Below are 26,502 nucleotides of genomic sequence, written 5' to 3'. Positions count from 1 at the left end.
TCCAGATGGATGGAGGTCCGGATGGTTCAGATGGATGGAGATCCAGATGGATGGAGGTGCGGGTGGTCCAGATGGATGGAGGTCTGAGTGGTCCAGATGGATGAAGGTCCAGATGGATGGAGGTCTGAGTGGTCCAGATGGATGAAGGTCCAGATGGATGGAGGTCCGGATGGTTCAGATGGATGGAGGTCCAGATGGATGGAGGTCCGGATGGTCCAGATGGATGGAGGTCCGGATGGTCCAGATGGATGGAGGTGCGGGTGGTCCAGATGGATGGAGGTCCAGATGGATGGAGGTCCAGATGGTTGAGATGGATGGAGGTCCGGATGGTCCAGATGGATGGAGGTCCGGATGGTCCAGATGGATGGAGGTCCGGATGGATGGAGGTCCGGATGGTTCAGATGGATGGAGGTCCAGATGGATGGAGGTCCGGATGGTTCAGATGGATGGAGGTGTGGATAGTCCAGATGGATGGAGGTCTGAGTGGTCCAGATGGATGAAGGTCCAGATGGATGGAGGTCTGAGTGGTCCAGATGGATGAAGGTCCAGATGGATGGAGGTCCGGATGGGTCAGATGGATGGAGGTCCAGATGGATGGAGGTCCGGATGGTTCAGATGGATGGAGGTGTGGATAGTCCAGATGGATGGAGGTCCGGATGGTCCAGATGGATGGAGGTGCGGGTGGTCCAGATGGATGGAGGTCCGGATGGTCCAGATGGATGGAGGTCCGGATGGATGGAGGTCCGGATGGTTCAGATGGATGGAGGTCCAGATGGATGGAGGTCCGGATGGTTCAGATGGATGGAGGTGTGGATAGTCCAGATGGATGGAGGTCTGAGTGGTCCAGATGGATGAAGGTCCAGATGGATGGAGGTCTGAGTGGTCCAGATGGATGAAGGTCCTGGTGGTCCAGATGGATGGAGGTGTGGATGGTCCAGATGGATAAAGGTCCAGATGGATGGAGGTCCGGATGGTCCAGATGGATGGAGGTCTGGATGGTCCAGATGGATGGAGGTCTGAGTGGTCCAGATGGATGAAGGTCCAGATGGATGGAGGTCCAGATGGTTCAGATGGATGGAGGTCCGGATGGTCCAGATGGATGGAGGTCCGGATGGTTCAGATGGATGGAGGTCCAGATGGATGGAGGTCCGGATGGTTCAGATGGATGGAGGTGTGGATAGTCCAGATGGATGGAGGTCCGGATGGTCCAGATGGATGGAGGTGCGGGTGGTCCAGATGGATGGAGGTCCGGATGGTCCAGATGGATGGAGGTGCGGGTGGTCCAGATGGATGGCGGTTCGGATGGTCCAGATGGATGGAGGTCTGGATGGATGGTGGAGGTCCTGCTACACCAGCAGGTGGAGGTGGGGTTCTGGTCTGGAATAATGGCAGTGAGATGGTTGGACCCTTCGTGGTGGTCTCTGATGACCCGGGCTAGGTTCCTGTGGCAGTCTAGGGGGGAGCAGCGGTTCTTCTACAGTGCAGGACACAATGCAGGAACCAGCAGCATTTTTCACTGCTTGGGTATAAAGGCAGAAAACGTCATGGTGGACCATGGAACACACTCCTCACCAGCAGATGGCGATGTTTCCAAACCACCACGAAGAAGGAGAAGAAACCGGTTGGCAGTTTAGACGGGACGTGAAAAATGAAACAAGCAATAAAAACGCTGCAGTTTTCACAGCGCTGCTTCTCCACCGCTAACATGACCTTATGGCTGCAGGTTCAGGTGCTCCTGGCTCACAGTCCATGAAGGCGCTTGGCTTGATGTGTGTAAAGACGGCACTGGTGCTAAGTGGCACTGCACGAATAAAGCTGGACCGAACTGGAAAGTTCTGGTTTTGTAATCAATCCACGGCTACTCTGGAAGTATTAATCCAGCACAAACTGAAATAACTGAACCTGTTAAATGTTGGGAAACTGATGTACGGAGTAATCTGGAACGCTGGTTGTAACCAGAGCGGAGGCATCCAGCCCAGCTGACGACCAGAAAACACCCAACCTGTTGAACAGGTCTGAACCGTCATGTGGAGCAGGAAGCATAACTCACCTGATTCTGGTGTCGGGGTCTTCGTGTTCAGAGTGACACATCTCACTGAAGCGAGACACAAAGAAGTCGTAGCTGCGATGGTATGAGGGCGTGTCTTCCTCAATGTTCGCAAACTTCACGAACTATGGAAAACAGAAATAAGTTGTTCACACTGGAAAAATTAGGATACGCTGTACTAGAATTAATCTAACCGCTACACAGATTATCCCTCTGTATGTCTACGTTTACCCTCTGTATGTCTACGTTGACCCTCTGTATGTCTACGTTTACCATCTGTATGTCCACATTTACCATCTGTCTGTCTACGTTTACGCTCTGTATTTCTACGTTGACCCTCTGTATGTCTACGTTTACTCTCTGTATGTCTACGTTGACCCTTTGAATGTCTACGTTGACCCTCTGTATGTCTTTGTTGACCCTCTGTATGTCTACGTTGACCCTCTGTATGTCTACGTTGACCATCTGTATATCTACGTTGACCATCTGTATGTCTACGTTGACCCTCTGTATGTCTACGTTGACCCTCTGTATGTCTACGTTGACCCTCTGTATGTCCACGTTGACCATCTGTATGTCTACGTTGACCATCTGTATGTCTACGTTGACCCTCTGTATGTCTACGTTGACCCTCTGTATGTCTACGTTGACCATCTGTATGTCTACGTTGACCATCTGTATATCTACGTTGACCATCTGTATGTCTACGTTGACCCTCTGTATGTCTACGTTGACCCTCTGTATGTCTACGTTGACCCTCTGTATGTCCACGTTGACCATCTGTATGTCTACGTTGACCATCTGTATGTCTACGTTGACCCTCTGTATGTCTACGTTGACCCTCTGTATGTCTACGTTGACCATCTGTATATCTAAGTTGACCCTCTGTATGTCTATGTTTACCATCTGTATGTCCACGTTGAGCCTCTGTATGTCCACGTTGACCATTTGTATGTCTACGTTGACCCTCTGTATGTCCACGTTTACCATCTGTATGTCCACGTTGACCCTCTGTATGTCCACGTTGACCATTTGTATGTCTACGTTGACCCTCTGTATGTCCACGTTTACCATCTGTATGTCTACGTTGACCATCTGTATGTCTACGTTGACCCTCTGTATGTCTACGTTGACCCTCTGTATGTCTACGTTGACCATCTGTATATCTAAGTTGACCCTCTGTATGTCTATGTTTACCATCTGTATGTCCACGTTGACCCTCTGTATGTCCACGTTGACCATTTGTATGTCTACGTTGACCCTCTGTATGTCCACGTTTACCATCTGTATGTCCAAGTTGACCGTCTGTATGTCCACGTTGACCATTTGTATGTCTACGTTAACCATCTGTATGTCTACGTTGACCCCTCTGTATGTCTACGTTGACCCTCTGTATGTCCACGTTGACCCTCTGTATGTCCACGTTGACCATCTGTATATCTACGTTTACCCTCTGTATGTCCACGTTTACCATCTGTATGTCTACGTTGACCCTCTGTATGTCCACGTTGACCATCTGTATGTCTACGTTTACCATCTGTATGTCCACGTTTACCATCTGTATGTCTACGTTGACCCTCTGTATGTCCACGTTGACCCTCTGTATGTCTACGTTGACCATCTGTATATCTAAGTTGACCCTCTGTATGTCTACGTTGACCCTCTGTATGTCTACGTTGAACATCTGTATATCTACGTTGACCATCTGTATGTCTACGTTGACCCTCTGTATGTCTACGTTGACCCTCTGTATGTCTACGTTGATCCTCTCTATGTCCACGGTGACCCTCTGTATGTACATGTTGACCCTCTGTATGTCTATGTTTACCATCTGTATGTCCACGTTGACCATCTGTATATCTACGTTGACCCTCTGTATGTCTACCTTGACCCTCTGTATGTCTACGTTAACCATCTGTATGTCTACGTTGACCCCTCTGTATGTCTACGTTGACCCTCTGTATGTCCACGTTGACCCTCTGTATGTCCACGTTGACCATCTGTATATCTACGTTTACCCTCTGTATGTCCACGTTGACCCTTTGTATGTCTACGTTGACCCTCTGTATGTCCACGTTGACCCTTTGTATGTCTATGTTGACCCTCTGTATGTCCACGTTGACCCTTTGTATGTTTACATTGACCCTCTGTATGTCTACGTTGACCCCTCTGTATGTCTACGTTGACCCTCTGTATGTCCACGTTGACCCTTTGTATGTCTATGTTGACCCTCTGTATGTCCACGTTGACCCTTTTTGTATGTTTACGTTGACCATCTGTGTGTCTACGTTGACCCTCTGTATGTCCATGTTGACCCTTTTTGTATGTGTACGTTGACCATCTGTGTGTCTACGTTGACCCTCTGTATGTCTACGTTGACCCTCTGTATGTCTACGTTGACCCTAAGTATGTCTACGTTTACCCTCTGTATGTCCACGTTGACCCTTTGTATGTCTATATTGACCGTCTGTATGTCTACGTTGACCCTAAGTATGTCTACGTTTACCCTCTGTATGTCCACGTTGACCCTTTGTATGTCTACGTTGACCCTCTGTATGTCCACGTTGACCCTTTGTATGTTTACGTTGACCATCTGTGTGTCTACGTTGACCCTCTGTATGTCTACGTTGACCCTAAGTATGTCTATGTTTACCCTCTGTATGTCCACGTTGACCCTTTGTATGTCTACGTTGACCCTCTGTATGTCTACGTTGACCATCTGTATATCTAAGTTGACCCTCTGTATGTCTATGTTTACCATCTGTATGTCCACGTTGACCTTCTGTATGTCCACGTTGACCATTTGTATGTCCACGTTGACCCTCTGTATGTCCACGTTTACCATCTGTATGTCCATGTTGACCCTCTGTATGTCCACGTTGACCATTTGTATGTCTACGTTGACCCTCTGTATGTCCACGTTTACCATCTGTATGTCTACGTTGACCCTCTGTATGTCCACGTTTACCATCTGTATGTCTACGTTGACCCTCTGTATGTCTACGTTTACCATCTGTATGTCTACGTTTACCATCTGTATGTCCACGGTTACCATCTGTATGTCTACGTTGACACTCTGTATGTCCACGTTGACCCTCTGTATGTCTAGGTTGACCATCTGTATATCTAAGTTGACCCTCTGTATGTCCACGTTGACCCTCTGTATGTCTACGTTGACCCTCTGTATATCTACATTGACCATCTGTATGTCTACGTTGACCCTCTGTATGTCTACGTTGACCCTCTGTATGTCCACGTTGACCATCTGTATGTCTACGTTGACCATCTGTATGTCTACGTTGACCCTCTGTATATCTACGTTGACCCTCTGTATGTCTACGTTGACCATCTGTATATCTAAGTTGACCCTCTGTATGTCTATGTTTACCATCTGTATGTCCACGTTGACCCTCTGTATGTCTACGTTGACCATCTGTATATCTAAGTTGACCCTCTGTATGTCTATGTTTACCATCTGATTGTCTACGTTGACCATCTGTATATCTAAGTTGACCATCTGTATGTCTACTTTGACCCTCTGTATGTCTACGTTGATCCTCTCTATGTCCACGGTGACCCTCTGTATGTACATGTTGACCCTCTGTATGTCTATGTTTACCATCTGTATGTCCACGTTGACCATCTGTATATCTACGTTGACCCTCTGTATGTCTACCTTGACCCTCTGTATGTCTACGTTAACCATCTGTATGTCTACGTTGACCCCTCTGTATGTCTACGTTGACCCTCTGTATGTCCACGTTGACCCTCTGTATGTCCACGTTGACCATCTGTATATCTACGTTTACCCTCTGTATGTCCACGTTGACCCTTTGTATGTCTACGTTGACCCTCTGTATGTCCACGTTGACCCTTTGTATGTCTATGTTGACCCTCTGTATGTCCACGTTGACCCTTTGTATGTTTACGTTGACCCTCTGTATGTCTACGTTGACCCCTCTGTATGTCTACGTTGACCCTCTGTATGTCCACGTTGACCCTTTGTATGTCTATGTTGACCCTCTGTATGTCCACGTTGACCCTTTTTGTATGTTTACGTTGACCATCTGTATGTCTACGTTGACCCTCTGTATGTCCACGTTGACCCTTTTTGTATGTGTATGTTGACCATCTGTGTGTCTACGTTGACCCTCTGTATGTCTACGTTGACCCTCTATATGTCTACGTTGACCCTAAGTATGTCTACGTTTACCCTCTGTATGTCCACGTTGACCCTTTGTATGTCTATATTGACCGTCTGTATGTCTACGTTGACCCTAAGTATGTCTACGTTTACCCTCTGTATGTCCACGTTGACCCTTTGTATGTCTACGTTGACCCTCTGTATGTCCACGTTGACCCTTTGTATGTTTACGTTGACCATCTGTGTGTCTACGTTGACCCTCTGTATGTCTACATTGACCCTAAGTATGTCTACGTTTACCCTCTGTATGTCCACGTTGACCCTTTGTATGTCTACGTTGACCCTCTGTATGTCTACGTTGACCATCTGTATATCTAAGTTGACCCTCTGTATGTCTATGTTTACCATCTGTATGTCCACGTTGACCTTCTGTATGTCCACGTTGACCATTTGTATGTCCACGTTGACCCTCTGTATGTCCACGTTTACCATCTGTATGTCCATGTTGACCCTCTGTATGTCCACGTTGACCATTTGTATGTCTACGTTGACCCTCTGTATGTCCACGTTTACCATCTGTATGTCTACGTTGACCCTCTGTATGTCCACGTTTACCATCTGTATGTCTACGTTGACCCTCTGTATGTCTACGTTTACCATCTGTATGTCTACGTTTACCATCTGTATGTCCACGTTTACCATCTGTATGTCTACGTTGGCCCTCTGTATGTCCACGTTGACCCTCTGTATGTCTAGGTTGACCATCTGTATATCTAAGTTGACCCTCTGTATGTCTACGTTGACCCTCTGTATGTCTACGTTGACCCTCTGTATATCTACGTTGACCATCTGTATGTCTACGTTGACCATCTGTATGTCTACGTTGACCCTCTGTATGTCCACGTTGACCATCTGTATGTCTACGTTGACCATCTGTATGTCTACGTTGACCCTCTGTATATCTACGTTGACCCTCTGTATGTCTACGTTGACCATCTGTATATCTAAGTTGACCCTCTGTATGTCTATGTTTACCATCTGTATGTCCACGTTGACCCTCTGTATGTCTACGTTGACCATCTGTATATCTAAGTTGACCATCTGTATGTCCACGTTGACCTTCTGTATGTCCACGTTGACCATTTGTATGTCCACGTTGACCCTCTGTATGTCCACGTTTACCATCTGTATGTCCATGTTGACCCTCTGTATGTCCAAGTTGACCCTTTGTATGTCTACGTTGACCCTCTGTATGTCCACATTGACCCTTTGTATGTCTATGTTGACCCTCTGTATGTCCATGTTGACCCTTTGTATGTTTACGTTGACCCTCTGTATGTCTACGTTGACCCCTCTGTATGTCTACGTTGACCCTCTGTATGTCCACGTTGACCCTTTGTATGTCTATGTTGACCCTCTGTATGTCCACGTTGACCCTTTTTGTATGTTTACGCTGACCATCTGTGTGTCTACGTTGACCCTCTGTATGTCCACGTTGACCCTTTTTGTATGTGTACGTTGACCATCTGTGTGTCTACGTTGACCCTCTGTATGTCTACGTTGACCCTCTGTATGTCTACGTTGACCCTAAGTATGTCTACGTTTACCCTCTGTATGTCCACGTTGACCCTTTGTATGTCTATATTGACCGTCTGTATGTCTACGTTGACACTAAGTATGTCTACGTTTACCCTCTGTATGTCCACGTTGACCCTTTGTATGTCTACGTTGACCCTCTGTATGTCCACGTTGACCCTTTGTATGTTTACGTTGACCATCTGTGTGTCTACGTTGACCCTCTGTATGTCTACGTTGACCCTAAGTATGTCTACGTTTACCCTCTGTATGTCCACGTTGACCCTTTGTATGTCTACGTTGACCCTCTGTATGTCTACGTTGACCATCTGTATATCTAAGTTGACCCTCTGTATGTCTATGTTTACCATCTGTATGTCCACGTTGACCTTCTGTATGTCCACGTTGACCATTTGTATGTCCACGTTGACCCTCTGTATGTCCACGTTTACCATCTGTATGTCCATGTTGACCCTCTGTATGTCCACGTTGACCATTTGTATGTCTACGTTGACCCTCTGTATGTCCACGTTTACCATCTGTATGTCTACGTTGACCCTCTGTATGTCCACGTTTACCATCTGTATGTCTACGTTGACCCTCTGTATGTCTACGTTTACCATCTGTATGTCTACGTTTACCATCTGTATGTCCACGTTTACCATCTGTATGTCTACGTTGACCCTCTGTATGTCCACGTTGACCCTCTGTATGTCTAGGTTGACCATCTGTATATCTAAGTTGACCCTCTGTATGTCTACGTTGACCCTCTGTATGTCTACGTTGACCCTCTGTATATCTACGTTGACCATCTGTATGTCTACGTTGACCCTCTGTATGTCTACGTTGACCCTCTGTATGTCCACGTTGACCATCTGTATGTCTACGTTGACCATCTGTATGTCTACGTTGACCCTCTGTATATCTACGTTGACCATCTGTATGTCTACGTTGACCCTCTGTATGTCTACGTTGACCCTCTGTATGTCCACGTTGACCATCTGTATGTCTACGTTGACCATCTGTATGTCTACGTTGACCCTCTGTATATCTACGTTGACCCTCTGTATGTCTACGTTGACCATCTGTATATCTAAGTTGACCCTCTGTATGTCTATGTTTACCATCTGTATGTCCACGTTGACCCTCTGTATGTCTACGTTCACCATCTGTATATCTACGTTGACCATCTGTATGTCTACGTTGACCCTCTGTATGTCTACGTTGACCCTCTGTATGTCTACGTTGACCCTCTGTATGTCCACGTTGACCATCTGTATGTCTACGTTGACCATCTGTATGTCTACGTTGACCCTCTGTATGTCTACGTTGACCCTCTGTATGTCTACGTTGACCATCTGTATATCTAAGTTGACCCTCTGTATGTCTACGTTTACCATCTGTATGTCCACGTTGAGCCTCTGTATGTCCACGTTGACCATTTGTATGTCTACGTTGACCCTCTGTATGTCCACGTTTACCATCTGTATGTCCACGTTGACCCTCTGTATGTCCACGTTGACCATTTGTATGTCTACGTTGACCCTCTGTATGTCCACGTTTACCATCTGTATGTCTACGTTGACCATCTGTATGTCTACGTTGACCCTCTGTATGTCTACGTTGACCCTCTGTATGTCTACGTTGACCATCTGTATATCTAAGTTGACCCTCTGTATGTCTATGTTTACCATCTGTATGTCCACGTTGACCCTCTGTATGTCCACGTTGACCCTTTGTATGTCTACGTTGACCATCTGTATGTCCACGTTGACCATCTGTGTGTCTACGTTGACCCTTTGTATGTTTACGTTGACCATCTGTGTGTCTACGTTGACCCTCTGTATGTCTACGTTGACCCTAAGTATGTCTACGTTTACCCTCTGTATGTCCACGTTGACCCTTTGTATGTCTACGTTGACCCTCGGTATGTCTACGTTGACCATCTGTATATCTAAGTTGACCCTCTGTATGTCTATGTTTACCATCTGTATGTCCACGTTGACCTTCTGTATTTCCACGTTGACCATTTGTATGTCCACGTTGACCCTCTGTATGTCCACGTTTACCATCTGTATGTCCATGTTGACCCTCTGTATGTCCACGTTGACCATTTGTATGTCTACGTTGACCCTCTGTATGTCCACGTTTACCATCTGTATGTCTACGTTGACCCTCTGTATGTCCACGTTTACCATCTGTATGTCTACGTTGACCCTCTGTATGTCTACGTTTACCATCTGTATGTTTACGTTTACCATCTGTATGTCCACGTTTACCATCTGTATGTCTACGTTGACCCTCTGTATGTCCACGTTGACCCTCTGTATGTCTAGGTTGACCATCTGTATATCTAAGTTGACCCTCTGTATGTCTACGTTGACCCTCTGTATGTCTACGTTGACCCTATGTATATCTACGTTGACCATCTGTATGTCTACGTTGACCATCTGTATGTCTACGTTGACCCTCTGTATGTCCACGTTGACCATCTGTATGTCTACGTTGACCATCTGTATGTCTACGTTGACCCTCTGTATATCTACGTTGACCCTCTGTATGTCTACGTTGACCATCTGTATATCTAAGTTGACCCTCTGTATGTCTATGTTTACCATCTGTATGTCCACGTTGACCCTCTGTATGTCTACGTTGACCATCTGTATATCTAAGTTGACCCTCTGTATGTCTATGTTTACCATCTGTATGTCTACGTTGACCATCTGTATATCTAAGTTGACCATCTGTATGTCTACTTTGACCCTCTGTATGTCCACGTTGACCCTCTGTATGTCCACGTTTACCATCTGTATGTCTACGTTGACCATCTGTATGTCTACGTTGACCCTCTGTATGTCTACGTTGACCCTCTGTATGTCTACGTTGACCATCTGTATATCTAAGTTGACCCTCTGTATGTCTATGTTTACCATCTGTATGTCCACGTTGACCCTCTGTATGTCCACGTTGACCATTTGTATGTCTACGTTGACCCTCTGTATGTCCACGTTTACCATCTGTATGTCTACGTTGACCCTCTGTATGTCTACGTTTACCATCTGTATGTCTACGTTTACCATCTGTATGTCCACGTTTACCATCTGTATGTCTACGTTGACCCTCTGTATGTCTACGTTGACCCTAAGTATGTCTACGTTTACCCTCTGTATGTCCACGTTGACCCTTTGTATGTCTACGTTGACCCTCTGTATGTCCACGTTGACCCTTTGTATGTTTACGTTGACCATCTGTGTGTCTACGTTGACCCTCTGTATGTCTACGTTGACCCTAAGTATGTCTACGTTTACCCTCTGTATGTCCACGTTGACCCTTTGTATGTCTACGTTGACCCTCTGTATGTCTACGTTGACCATCTGTATATCTAAGTTGACCCTCTGTATGTCTATGTTTACCATCTGTATGTCCACGTTGACCTTCTGTATGTCCACGTTGACCATTTGTATGTCCACGTTGACCCTCTGTATGTCCACGTTTACCATCTGTATGTCCATGTTGACCCTCTGTATGTCCAAGTTGACCCTTTGTATGTCTACGTTGACCCTCTGTATGTCCACGTTGACCCTTTGTATGTCTATGTTGACCCTCTGTATGTCCACGTTGACCCTTTGTATGTTTACGTTGACCCTCTGTATGTCTACGTTGACCCCTCTGTATGTCTACGTTGACCCTATGTATGTCCACGTTGACCCTTTGTATGTCTATGTTGACCCTCTGTATGTCCACGTTGACCCTTTTTGTATGTTTACGTTGACCATCTGTGTGTCTACGTTGACCCTCTGTATGTCCACGTTGACCCTTTTTGTATGTGTACGTTGACCATCTGTGTGTCTACGTTGACCCTCTGTATGTCTACGTTGACCCTCTGTATGTCTACGTTGACCCTAAGTATGTCTACGTTTACCCTCTGTATGTCCACGTTGACCCTTTGTATGTCTATATTGACCGTCTGTATGTCTACGTTGACCCTAAGTATGTCTACGTTTACCCTCTGTATGTCCACGTTGACCCTTTGTATGTCTACGTTGACCCTCTGTATGTCCACGTTGACCCTTTGTATGTTTACGTTGACCATCTGTGTGTCTACGTTGACCCTCTGTATGTCTACGTTGACCCTAAGTATGTCTACGTTTACCATCTGTATGTCCATGTTGACCCTCTGTATGTCCACGTTGACCATTTGTATGTCTACGTTGACCCTCTGTATGTCCACGTTTACCATCTGTATGTCTACGTTGACCCTCTGTATGTCCACGTTTACCATCTGTATGTCTACGTTGACCCTCTGTATGTCTACGTTTACCATCTGTATGTCTACGTTTACCATCTGTATGTCCACGTTTACCATCTGTATGTCTACGTTGACCCTCTGTATGTCCACGTTGACCCTCTGTATGTCTAGGTTGACCATCTGTATATCTAAGTTGACCCTCTGTATGTCTACGTTGACCCTCTGTATGTCTACGTTGACCCTCTGTATATCTACGTTGACCATCTGTATGTCTACGTTGACCCTCTGTATGTCTACGTTGACCCTCTGTATGTCCACGTTGACCATCTGTATGTCTACGTTGACCATCTGTATGTCTACGTTGACCCTCTGTATATCTACGTTGACCATCTGTATGTCTACGTTGACCCTCTGTATGTCTACGTTGACCCTCTGTATGTCCACGTTGACCATCTGTATGTCTACGTTGACCATCTGTATGTCTACGTTGACCCTCTGTATATCTACGTTGACCCTCTGTATGTCTACGTTGACCATCTGTATATCTAAGTTGACCCTCTGTATGTCTATGTTTACCATCTGTATGTCCACGTTGACCCTCTGTATGTCTACGTTCACCATCTGTATATCTAAGTTGACCCTCTGTATGTCTATGTTTACCATCTGTATGTCTACGTTGACCATCTGTATATCTAAGTTGACCATCTGTATGTCTACTTTGACCCTCTGTATGTCTACGTTGACCATCTGTATGTCTACTTTGACCCTCTGTATGTCCACGTTGACCCTCTGTATGTCCACGTTTACCATCTGTATGTCTACGTTGACCATATGTATGTCTACGTTGACCCTCTGTATGTCTACGTTGACCCTCTGTATGTCTACGTTGACCATCTGTATATCTAAGTTGACCCTCTGTATGTCTATGTTTACCATCTGTATGTCCACGTTGACCCTCTGTATGTCCACGTTGACCATTTGTATGTCTACGTTGACCCTCTGTATGTCCACGTTTACCATCTGTATGTCCAAGTTGACCCTCTGTATGTCCACGTTGACCATTTGTATGTCTACGTTGACCCTCTGTATGTCCACGTTTACCATCTGTATGTCTACGTTGACCCTCTGTATGTCCACGTTGACCATCTGTATGTCTACGTTGACCCTCTGTATGTCTACGTTGACCATCTGTATGTCTACGTTTACCATCTGTATGTCCACGTTTACCATCTGTATGTCTACGTTGACCCTCTGTATGTCCACGTTGACCCTCTGTATGTCTACGTTGACCATCTGTATATCTCAGTTGACCCTCTGTATTTCTACGTTGACCCTCTGTATGTCTACGTTGAACATCTGTATATCTACGTTGACCATCTGTATGTCTACGTTGACCCTCTGTATGTCTACGTTGACCCTCTGTATGTCTACGTTGATCCTCTCTATGTCCACGGTGACCCTCTGTATGTACATGTTGACCCTCTGTATGTCTATGTTTACCATCTGTATGTCCACGTTGACCATCTGTATATCTACGTTGACCCTCTGTATGTCTACCTTGACCCTCTGTATGTCCACGTTAACCATCTGTATGTCTACGTTGACCCTTCTGTATGTCTACGTTGACCCTCTGTATGTCCACGTTGACCCTCTGTATGTCGACGTTGACCATCTGTATATCTACATTTACCCTCTGTATGTCCACGTTGACCCTTTGTATGTCTACGTTGACCCTCTGTATGTCCACGTTGACCCTTTGTATGTCTATGTTGACCCTCTGTATGTCCACGTTGACCCTTTGTATGTTTACGTTGACCCTCTGTATGTCTACGTTGACCCCTCTGTATGTCTACGTTGACCCTCTGTATGTCCACGTTGACCCTTTGTATGTCTATGTTGACCCTCTGTATGTCCACGTTGACCCTTTTTGTATGTTTACGTTGACCATCTGTGTGTCTACGTTGACCCTCTGTATGTCCACGTTGACCCTTTTTGTATGTGTACGTTGACCATCTGTGTGTCTACGTTGACCCTTTGTATGTCTACGTTGACCCTCTGTATGTCCACGTTGACCCTTTGTATGTTTACGTTGACCATCTGTGTGTCTACGTTGACCCTCTGTATGTCTACGTTGACCCTAAGTATGTCTACGTTTACCCTCTGTATGTCCACGTTGACCCTTTCTATGTCTACGTTGACCCTCTGTATGTCTACGTTGACCATCTGTATATCTAAGTTGACCCTCTGTATGTCTATGTTTACCATCTGTATGTCCACGTTGACCCTCTGTATGTCCACGTTGACCATTTGTATGTCCACGTTGACCCTCTGTATGTCCACGTTTACCATCTGTATGTCCATGTTGACCCTCTGTATGTCCACGTTGACCATTTGTATGTCTACGTTGACCCTCTGTATGTCCACGTTTACCATCTGTATGTCTACGTTGACCCTCTGTATGTCCACGTTTACCATCTGTATGTCTACGTTGACCCTCTGTATGTCTATGTTTACCATCTGTATGTCTACGTTTACCATCTGTATGTCCACGTTTACCATCTGTATGTCTACGTTGACCCTCTGTATGTCCACGTTGACCCTCTGTATGTCTAGGTTGACCATCTGTATATCTAAGTTGACCCTCTGTATGTCTACGTTGACCCTCTGTATGTCTACGTTGACCCTCTGTATATCTACGTTGACCATCTGTATGTCTACGTTGACCCTCTGTATGTCTACGTTGACCCTCTGTATGTCCACGTTGACCATCTGTATGTCTACGTTGACCATCTGTATGTCTACGTTGACCCTCTGTATATCTACGTTGACCCTCTGTATGTCAACGTTGACCATCTGTATATCTAAGTTGACCCTCTGTATGTCTATGTTTACCATCTGTATGTCCACGTTGACCCTCTGTATGTCTACGTTGACCATCTGTATATCTAAGTTGACCCTCTGTATGTCTATGTTTACCATCTGTATGTCTACGTTGACCATCTGTATATCTAAGTTGACCATCTGTATGTCTACTTTGACCCTCTGTATGTCTACGTTGACCATCTGTATGTCTACTTTGACCCTCTGTATGTCCACGTTGACCCTCTGTATGTCCACGTTTACCATCTGTATGTCTACGTTGACCATCTGTATGTCTACGTTGACCCTCTGTATATCTACGTTGACCATCTGTATGTCTACGTTGACCCTCTGTATGTCTACGTTGACCCTCTGTATGTCCACGTTGACCATCTGTATGTCTACGTTGACCATCTGTATGTCTACGTTGACCCTCTGTATATCTACGTTGACCATCTGTATGTCTACGTTGACCCTCTGTATGTCTACGTTGACCCTCTGTATGTCCACGTTGACCATCTGTATGTCTACGTTGACCATCTGTATGTCTACGTTGACCCTCTGTATATCTACGTTGACCCTCTGTATGTCTACGTTGACCATCTGTATATCTAAGTTGACCCTCTGTATGTCTATGTTTACCATCTGTATGTCCACGTTGACCCTCTGTATGTCTACGTTCACCATCTGTATATCTAAGTTGACCCTCTGTATGTCTATGTTTACCATCTGTATGTCTACGTTGACCATCTGTATATCTAAGTTGACCATCTGTATGTCTACTTTGACCCTCTGTATGTCTACGTTGACCATCTGTATGTCTACTTTGACCCTCTGTATGTCCACGTTGACCCTCTGTATGTCCACGTTTACCATCTGTATGTCTACGTTGACCATATGTATGTCTACGTTGACCCTCTGTATGTCTACGTTGACCCTCTGTATGTCTACGTTGACCATCTGTATATCTAAGTTGACCCTCTGTATGTCTATGTTTACCATCTGTATGTCCACGTTGACCCTCTGTATGTCCACGTTGACCATTTGTATGTCTACGTTGACCCTCTGTATGTCCACGTTTACCATCTGTATGTCCAAGTTGACCCTCTGTATGTCCACGTTGACCATTTGTATGTCTACGTTGACCCTCTGTATGTCCACGTTTACCATCTGTATGTCTACGTTGACCCTCTGTATGTCCACGTTGACCATCTGTATGTCTACGTTGACCCTCTGTATGTCTACGTTGACCATCTGTATGTCTACGTTTACCATCTGTATGTCCACGTTTACCATCTGTATGTCTACGTTGACCCTCTGTATGTCCACGTTGACCCTCTGTATGTCTACGTTGACCATCTGTATATCTCAGTTGACCCTCTGTATTTCTACGTTGACCCTCTGTATGTCTACGTTGAACATCTGTATATCTACGTTGACCATCTGTATGTCTACGTTGACCCTCTGTATGTCTACGTTGACCCTCTGTATGTCTACGTTGATCCTCTCTATGTCCACGGTGACCCTCTGTATGTACATGTTGACCCTCTGTATGTCTATGTTTACCATCTGTATGTCCACGTTGACCATCTGTATATCTACGTTGACCCTCTGTATGTCTACCTTGACCCTCTGTATGTCCACGTTAACCATCTGTATGTCTACGTTGACCCTTCTGTATGTCTACGTTGACCCTCTGTATGTCCACGTTGACCCTCTGTATGTCGACGTTGACCATCTGTATATCTACATTTACCCTCTGTATGTCCACGTTGACCCTTTGTATGTCTACGTTGACCCTCTGTATGTCCACGTTGACCCTTTGTATGTCTATGTTGACCCTCTGTATGTCCACGTTGACCCTTTGTATGTTTACGTTGACCCTCTGTATGTCTACGTTGACCCCTCTGTATGTCTACGTTGACCCTCTGTATGTCCACGTTGACCCTTTGTATGTCTATGTTGACCCTCTGTATGTCCACGTTGACCCTTTTTGTATGTTTACGTTGACCATCTGTGTGTCTACGTTGACCCTCTGTATGTCCACGTTGACCCTTTTTGTATGTGTACGTTGACCATCTGTGTGTCTACGTTGACCCTTTGTATGTCTACGTTGACCCTCTGTATGTCCACGTTGACCCTTTGTATGTTTACGTTGACCATCTGTGTGTCTACGTTGACCCTCTGTATGTCTACGTTGACCCTAAGTATGTCTACGTTTACCCTCTGTATGTCCACGTTGACCCTTTCTATGTCTACGTTGACCCTCTGTATGTCTACGTTGACCATCTGTATATCTAAGTTGACCCTCTGTATGTCTATGTTTACCATCTGTATGTCCACGTTGACCCTCTGTATGTCCACGTTGACCATTTGTATGTCCACGTTGACCCTCTGTATGTCCACGTTTACCATCTGTATGTCCATGTTGACCCTCTGTATGTCCACGTTGACCATTTGTATGTCTACGTTGACCCTCTGTATGTCCACGTTTACCATCTGTATGTCTACGTTGACCCTCTGTATGTCCACGTTTACCATCTGTATGTCTACGTTGACCATCTGTATATCTAAGTTGACCCTCTGTATGTCTATGTTTACCATCTGTATGTCCACGTTGACCCTCTGTATGTCTACGTTCACCATCTGTATATCTAAGTTGACCCTCTGTATGTCTATGTTTACCATCTGTATGTCTACGTTGACCATCTGTATATCTAAGTTGACCATCTGTATGTCTACTTTGACCCTCTGTATGTCTACGTTGACCATCTGTATGTCTACTTTGACCCTCTGTATGTCCACGTTGACCCTCTGTATGTCCACGTTTACCATCTGTATGTCTACGTTGACCATATGTATGTCTACGTTGACCCTCTGTATGTCTACGTTGACCCTCTGTATGTCTACGTTGACCATCTGTATATCTAAGTTGACCCTCTGTATGTCTATGTTTACCATCTGTATGTCCACGTTGACCCTCTGTATGTCCACGTTGACCATTTGTATGTCTACGTTGACCCTCTGTATGTCCACGTTTACCATCTGTATGTCCAAGTTGACCCTCTGTATGTCCACGTTGACCATTTGTATGTCTACGTTGACCCTCTGTATGTCCACGTTTACCATCTGTATGTCTACGTTGACCCTCTGTATGTCCACGTTGACCATCTGTATGTCTACGTTGACCCTCTGTATGTCTACGTTGACCATCTGTATGTCTACGTTTACCATCTGTATGTCCACGTTTACCATCTGTATGTCTACGTTGACCCTCTGTATGTCCACGTTGACCCTCTGTATGTCTACGTTGACCATCTGTATATCTCAGTTGACCCTCTGTATTTCTACGTTGACCCTCTGTATGTCTACGTTGAACATCTGTATATCTACGTTGACCATCTGTATGTCTACGTTGACCCTCTGTATGTCTACGTTGACCCTCTGTATGTCTACGTTGATCCTCTCTATGTCCACGGTGACCCTCTGTATGTACATGTTGACCCTCTGTATGTCTATGTTTACCATCTGTATGTCCACGTTGACCATCTGTATATCTACGTTGACCCTCTGTATGTCTACCTTGACCCTCTGTATGTCCACGTTAACCATCTGTATGTCTACGTTGACCCTTCTGTATGTCTACGTTGACCCTCTGTATGTCCACGTTGACCCTCTGTATGTCGACGTTGACCATCTGTATATCTACATTTACCCTCTGTATGTCCACGTTGACCCTTTGTATGTCTACGTTGACCCTCTGTATGTCCACGTTGACCCTTTGTATGTCTATGTTGACCCTCTGTATGTCCACGTTGACCCTTTGTATGTTTACGTTGACCCTCTGTATGTCTACGTTGACCCCTCTGTATGTCTACGTTGACCCTCTGTATGTCCACGTTGACCCTTTGTATGTCTATGTTGACCCTCTGTATGTCCACGTTGACCCTTTTTGTATGTTTACGTTGACCATCTGTGTGTCTACGTTGACCCTCTGTATGTCCACGTTGACCCTTTTTGTATGTGTACGTTGACCATCTGTGTGTCTACGTTGACCCTTTGTATGTCTACGTTGACCCTCTGTATGTCCACGTTGACCCTTTGTATGTTTACGTTGACCATCTGTGTGTCTACGTTGACCCTCTGTATGTCTACGTTGACCCTAAGTATGTCTACGTTTACCCTCTGTATGTCCACGTTGACCCTTTCTATGTCTACGTTGACCCTCTGTATGTCTACGTTGACCATCTGTATATCTAAGTTGACCCTCTGTATGTCTATGTTTACCATCTGTATGTCCACGTTGACCCTCTGTATGTCCACGTTGACCATTTGTATGTCCACGTTGACCCTCTGTATGTCCACGTTTACCATCTGTATGTCCATGTTGACCCTCTGTATGTCCACGTTGACCATTTGTATGTCTACGTTGACCCTCTGTATGTCCACGTTTACCATCTGTATGTCTACGTTGACCCTCTGTATGTCCACGTTTACCATCTGTATGTCTACGTTGACCCTCTGTATGTCTATGTTTACCATCTGTATGTCTACGTTTACCATCTGTATGTCCACGTTTACCATCTGTATGTCTACGTTGACCCTCTGTATGTCCACGTTGACCCTCTGTATGTCTAGGTTGACCATCTGTATATCTAAGTTGACCCTCTGTATGTCTACGTTGACCCTCTGTATGTCTACGTTGACCCTCTGTATATCTACGTTGACCATCTGTATGTCTACGTTGACCCTCTGTATGTCTACGTTGACCCTCTGTATGTCCACGTTGACCATCTGTATGTCTACGTTGACCATCTGTATGTCTACGTTGACCCTCTGTATATCTACGTTGACCCTCTGTATGTCAACGTTGACCATCTGTATATCTAAGTTGACCCTCTGTATGTCTATGTTTACCATCTGTATGTCCACGTTGACCCTCTGTATGTCTACGTTGACCATCTGTATATCTAAGTTGACCCTCTGTATGTCTATGTTTACCATCTGTATGTCTACGTTGACCATCTGTATATCTAAGTTGACCATCTGTATGTCTACTTTGACCCTCTGTATGTCTACGTTGACCATCTGTATGTCTACTTTGACCCTCTGTAAGTCCACGTTGACCCTCTGTATGTCCACGTTTACCATCTGTATGTCTACGTTGACCATCTGTATGTCTACGTTGACCCTCTGTAAGTCTACGTTGACCCTCTGTATGTCTACGTTGACCATCTGTATATCTAAGTTGACCCTCTGTATGTCTATGTTTACCATCTGTATGTCCACGTTGACCCTCTGTATGTCCACGTTGACCATTTGTATGTCTACGTTGACCCTCTGTATGTCCACGTTTACCATCTGTATGTCCAAGTTGACCCTCTGTATGTCCACGTTGACCATTTGTATGTCTACGTTGACCCTCTGTATGTCCACGTTTACCATCTGTATGTCTACGTTGACCCTCTGTATGTCCACGTTGACCATCTGTATGTCTACGTTGACCCTCTGTATGTCTACGTTGACCATCTGTATGTCTACGTTTACCATCTGTATGTCCACGTTTACCATCTGTATGTCTACGTTGACCCTCTGTATGTCCACGTTGACCCTCTGTATGTCTACGTTGACCATCTGTATATCTCAGTTGACCCTCTGTATGTCTACGTTGACCCTCTGTATGTCTACGTTGAACATCTGTATATCTACGTTGACCATCTGTATGTCTACGTTGACCCTCTGTATGTCTACGTTGACCCTCTGTATGTCTAAGTTGATCCTCTCTATGTCCACGGTGACCCTCTGTATGTACATGTTGACCCTCTGTATGTCTATGTTTACCATCTGTATGTCCACGTTGACCATCTGTATATCTACGTTGACCCTCTGTATGTCTACCTTGACCCTCTGTATGTCCACGTTAACCATCTGTATGTCTACGTTGACCCTTCTGTATGTCTACGTTGACCCTCTGTATGTCCACGTTGACCCTCTGTATGTCGACGTTGACCATCTGTATATCTACATTTACCCTCTGTATGTCCACGTTGACCCTTTGTATGTCTACGTTGACCCTCTGTATGTCCACGTTGACCCTTTGTATGTCTACGTTTACCCTCTGTATGTCCACGTTGACCCTTTGTATGTCTACGTTGACCCTCTGTATGTCTACGTTGACCATCTGTATATCTAAGTTGACCCTCTGTATGTCTATGTTTACCATCTGTATGTCCACGTTGACCCTCTGTATGTCCACGTTGACCATTTGTATGTCCACGTTGACCCTCTGTATGTCCACGTTTACCATCTGTATGTCCATGTTGACCCTCTGTATGTCCACGTTGACCATTTGTATGTCTACGTTGACCCTCTGTATGTCCACGTTTACCATCTGTATGTCTACGTTGACCCTCTGTATGTCCACGTTTACCATCTGTATGTCTACGTTGACCCTCTGTATGTCTACGTTTACCATCTGTATGTCTACGTTGACCCTCTGTATGTCCACGTTGACCCTCTGTATGTCTAGGTTGACCATCTGTATATCTAAGTTGACCCTCTGTATGTCTACGTTGACCCTCTGTATGTCTACGTTGACCCTCTGTATATCTACGTTGACCATCTGTATGTCTACGTTGACCCTCTGTATGTCTACGTTGACCCTCTGTATGTCCACGTTGACCATCTGTATGTCTACGTTGACCATCTGTATGTCTACGTTGACCCTCTGTATATCTACGTTGACCCTCTGTATGTCAACGTTGACCATCTGTATATCTAAGTTGACCCTCTGTATGTCTATGTTTACCATCTGTATGTCCACGTTGACCCTCTGTATGTCTACGTTGACCATCTGTATATCTAAGTTGACCCTCTGTATGTCTATGTTTACCATCTGTATGTCTACGTTGACCATCTGTATATCTAAGTTGACCATCTGTATGTCTACTTTGACCCTCTGTATGTCTACGTTGACCATCTGTATGTCTACTTTGACCCTCTGTATGTCCACGTTGACCCTCTGTATGTCTACGTTGACCATCTGTATGTCTAAGTTGACCATCTGTATGTCTACGTTGACCCTCTGTATGTCCACGTTGACCCTTTGTATGTCTATGTTGACCCTCTGTATGTCCACGTTGACCCTTTGTATGTTTACGTTGACCCTCTGTATGTCTACGTTGACCCCTCTGTATGTCTACGTTGACCCTCTGTATGTCCACGTTGACCCTTTGTATGTCTATGTTGACCCTCTGTATGTCCACGTTGACCCTTTTTGTATGTTTACGTTGACCATCTGTGTGTCTACGTTGACCCTCTGTATGTCCACGTTGACCCTTTTTGTATGTGTACGTTGACCATCTGTGTGTCTACGTTGACCCTCTGTATGTCTACGTTGACCCTAAGTATGTCTACGTTTACCCTCTGTATGTCCACGTTGACCCTTTGTATGTCTATATTGACCGTCTGTATGTCTACGTTGACCCTAAGTATGTCTACGTTTACCCTCTGTATGTCCACGTTGACCCTTTGTATGTCTACGTTGACCCTCTGTATGTCCACGTTGACCCTTTGTATGTTTACGTTGACCATCTGTATGTCTACGTTGACCCTAAGTATGTCTACGTTTACCCTCTGTATGTCCACGTTGACCCTTTGTATGTCTACGTTGACCCTCTGTATGTCTACGTTGACCATCTGTATATCTAAGTTGACCCTCTGTATGTCTATGTTTACCATCTGTATGTCCACGTTGACCCTCTGTATGTCCACGTTGACCATTTGTATGTCCACGTTGACCCTCTGTATGTCCACGTTTACCATCTGTATGTCCATGTTGACCCTCTGTATGTCCACGTTGACCATTTGTATGTCTACGTTGACCCTCTGTATGTCCACGTTTACCATCTGTATGTCTACGTTGACCCTCTGTATGTCCACGTTTACCATCTGTATGTCTACGTTGACCCTCTGTATGTCTACGTTTACCATCTGTATGTCTACGTTTACCATCTGTATGTCCACGTTTACCATCTGTATGTCTACGTTGACCCTCTGTATGTCCACGTTGACCCTCTGTATGTCTAGGTTGACCATCTGTATATCTAAGTTGACCCTCTGTTGGTCTACGTTGACCCTCTGTATGTCTACGTTGACCCTCTGTATATCTACGTTGACCATCTGTATGTCTACGTTGACCCTCTGTATGTCTACGTTGACCCTCTGTATGTCCACGTTGACCCTTTGTATGTCTATGTTGACCCTCTGTATGTCCACGTTGACCCTTTTTGTATGTTTACGTTGACCATCTGTGTGTCTACGTTGACCCTCTGTATGTCCACGTTGACCCTTTTTGTATGTGTACGTTGACCATCTGTGTGTCTACGTTGACCCTCTGTATGTCTACGTTGACCCTAAGTATGTCTACGTTTACCCTCTGTATGTCCACGTTGACCCTTTGTATGTCTATATTGACCGTCTGTATGTCTACGTTTACCATCTGTATGTCCATGTTGACCCTCTGTATGTCCACGTTGACCATTTGTATGTCTACGTTGACCCTCTGTATGTCCACGTTTACCATCTGTATGTCTACGTTGACCCTCTGTATGTCCACGTTTACCATCTGTATGTCTACGTTGACCCTCTGTATGTCTACGTTTACCATCTGTATGTCTACGTTTACCATCTGTATGTCCACGTTTACCATCTGTATGTCTACGTTGACCCTCTGTATGTCCACGTTGACCCTCTGTATGTCTAGGTTGACCATCTGTATATCTAAGTTGACCCTCTGTATGTCTACGTTGACCCTCTGTATGTCTACGTTGACCCTCTGTATATCTACGTTGACCATCTGTATGTCTACGTTGACCCTCTGTATGTCTACGTTGACCCTCTGTATGTCCACGTTGACCATCTGTATGTCTACGTTGACCATCTGTATGTCTACGTTGACCCTCTGTATATCTACGTTGACCCTCTGTATGTCTACGTTGACCATCTGTATATCTAAGTTGACCCTCTGTATGTCTATGTTTACCATCTGTATGTCCACGTTGACCCTCTGTATGTCTACGTTGACCATCTGTATATCTAAGTTGACCCTCTGTATGTCTATGTTTACCATCTGTATGTCTACGTTGACCATCTGTATATCTAAGTTGACCATCTGTATGTCTACTTTGACCCTCTGTATGTCTACTTTGACCCTGTGTATGTCCACGTTGACCCTCTGTATGTCTACGTTGACCATCTGTATGTCTACGTTGACCCTCTGTATGTCCACGTTTACCATCTGTATGTCTACGTTGACCCTCTGTATGTCCACGTTGACCCTTTGTATGTCTATGTTGACCCTCTGTATGTCCACGTTGACCCTTTTTGTATGTTTACGTTGACCATCTGTGTGTCTACGTTGACCCTCTGTATGTCCACGTTGACCCTTTTTGTATGTGTACGTTGACCATCTGTGTGTCTACGTTGACCCTCTGTATGTCTACGTTGACCCTAAGTATGTCTACGTTTACCCTCTGTATGTCCACGTTGACCCTTTGTATGTCTATATTGACCGTCTGTATGTCTACGTTTACCATCTGTATGTCCATGTTGACCCTCTGTATGTCCACGTTGACCATTTGTATGTCTACGTTGACCCTCTGTATGTCCACGTTTACCATCTGTATGTCTACGTTGACCCTCTGTATGTCCACGTTTACCATCTGTATGTCTACGTTGACCCTCTGTATGTCTACGTTTACCATCTGTATGTCTACGTTTACCATCTGTATGTCCACGTTTACCATCTGTATGTCTACGTTGACCCTCTGTATGTCCACGTTGACCCTCTGTATGTCTAGGTTGACCATCTGTATATCTAAGTTGACCCTCTGTATGTCTACGTTGACCCTCTGTATGTCTACGTTGACCCTCTGTATATCTACGTTGACCATCTGTATGTCTACGTTGACCCTCTGTATGTCTACGTTGACCCTCTGTATGTCCACGTTGACCATCTGTATGTCTACGTTGACCCTTTGTATGTCTATGTTGACCCTCTGTATGTCTACGTTGACCCTAAGTATGTCTACGTTGACCATCTGTATGTCTACGTTGACCATCTGTATGTCTACGTTGACCCTCTGTATGTCTACGTTGACCCTCTGTATGTCCACGTTGACCATCTGTATATCTACGTTTCCCCTCTATATGTCCACGTTGACCCTTTGTATGTCTACGTTTACCCTCTGTATGTCTACGTTGACCATCTGTATGTCTACGTTGACCCTCTGTATGTCCTCGTTTACCATCTGTATGTCTACGTTGACCCTCTGTATGTCCACGGTGACCCTCTGTATGTCCATGTTGACCCTCTGTATGTCCACGTGTACCCTCTGTATGTCCACGTTGACCATTTGTATGTCTACGTTGACCCTCTGTATGTCCACGTTTACCATCTGTATGTCCAAGTTGACCCTCTGTATGTCCACGTTGACCATTTGTATGTCTACGTTGACCCTCTGTATGTCCACGTTTACCATCTGTATGTCTACGTTGACCCTCTGTATGTCCACGTTGACCCTCTGTATGTCCACGTTGACCATCTGTATATCTACGTTTCCCCTCTATATGTCCACGTTGACCCTTTGTATGTCTACGTTTACCCTCTGTATGTCTACGTTGACCATCTGTATGTCTACGTTGACCCTCTGTATGTCCTCGTTTACCATCTGTATGTCTACGTTGACCCTCTGTATGTCCACGGTGACCCTCTGTATGTCCATGTTGACCCTCTGTATGTCCACGTGTACCCTCTGTATGTCCACGTTGACCATTTGTATGTCTACGTTGACCCTCTGTATGTCCACGTTTACCATCTGTATGTCCAAGTTGACCCTCTGTATGTCCACGTTGACCATTTGTATGTCTACGTTGACCCTCTGTATGTCCACGTTTACCATCTGTATGTCTACGTTGACCCTCTGTATGTCCACGTTGACCATCTGTATGTCTACGTTGACCATCTGTATGTCTACGTTTACCATCTGTATGTCCACGTTTACCATCTGTATGTCTACGTTGACCCTCTGTATGTCCACGTTGACCCTCTGTATGTCTAGGTTGACCATCTGTATGTCCACGTTGACCATCTGTATGTCTACGTTGACCATCTGTATGTCTACGTTGACCCTCTGTATATCTACGTTGACCCTCTGTATGTCTACGTTGACCATCTGTATATCTAAGTTGACCCTCTGTATGTCTATGTTTACCATCTGTATGTCCACGTTGACCCTCTGTATGTCTACGTTGACCATCTGTATATCTAAGTTGACCCTCTGTATGTCTATGTTTACCATCTGTATGTCTAGGTTGACCATCTGTATATCTAAGTTGACCATCTGTATGTCTACTTTGACCCTCTGTATGTCTACGTTGACCATCTGTATGTCTACTTTGACCCTCTGTATGTCCACGTTGACCCTCTGTATGTCTACGTTGACCATCTGTATGTCTACGTTGACCATCTGTATGTCTACGTTGACCCTCTGTATGTCCACGTTGACCCTCTGTATGTCCACGTTGACCATCTGTATATCTACGTTTACCCTCTGTATGTCCACGTTG

General features: G+C 45.1%; 1 protein-coding gene across 1 annotated transcript in view; it reads right to left on the bottom strand.

The window, feature by feature from the left end:
• The window catches only part of LOC306773996 (protein EFR3 homolog B-like), a gene marked incomplete at both ends in the record, with an annotated part of 315,574 nt that overhangs the window by 159,376 nt on the left and 129,696 nt on the right, over nucleotides 1-26,502 (bottom strand). Inside the window, one exon of the mRNA XM_079263961.1 lies at nucleotides 2,051-2,172. Within this exon, the coding sequence (XP_079120087.1) occupies nucleotides 2,051-2,172 (122 nt within the window). The remainder of the gene's footprint in view (nucleotides 1-2,050; nucleotides 2,173-26,502) is intronic.

The sequence above is a fragment of the Telmatherina bonti genome (genome assembly GCF_933228915.1).
Source record: "Telmatherina bonti genome assembly, chromosome: 24".
Lineage (NCBI taxonomy): Eukaryota > Metazoa > Chordata > Actinopteri > Atheriniformes > Telmatherinidae > Telmatherina > Telmatherina bonti.
This window is presented reverse-complemented; position numbering and strand designations above follow the sequence as displayed.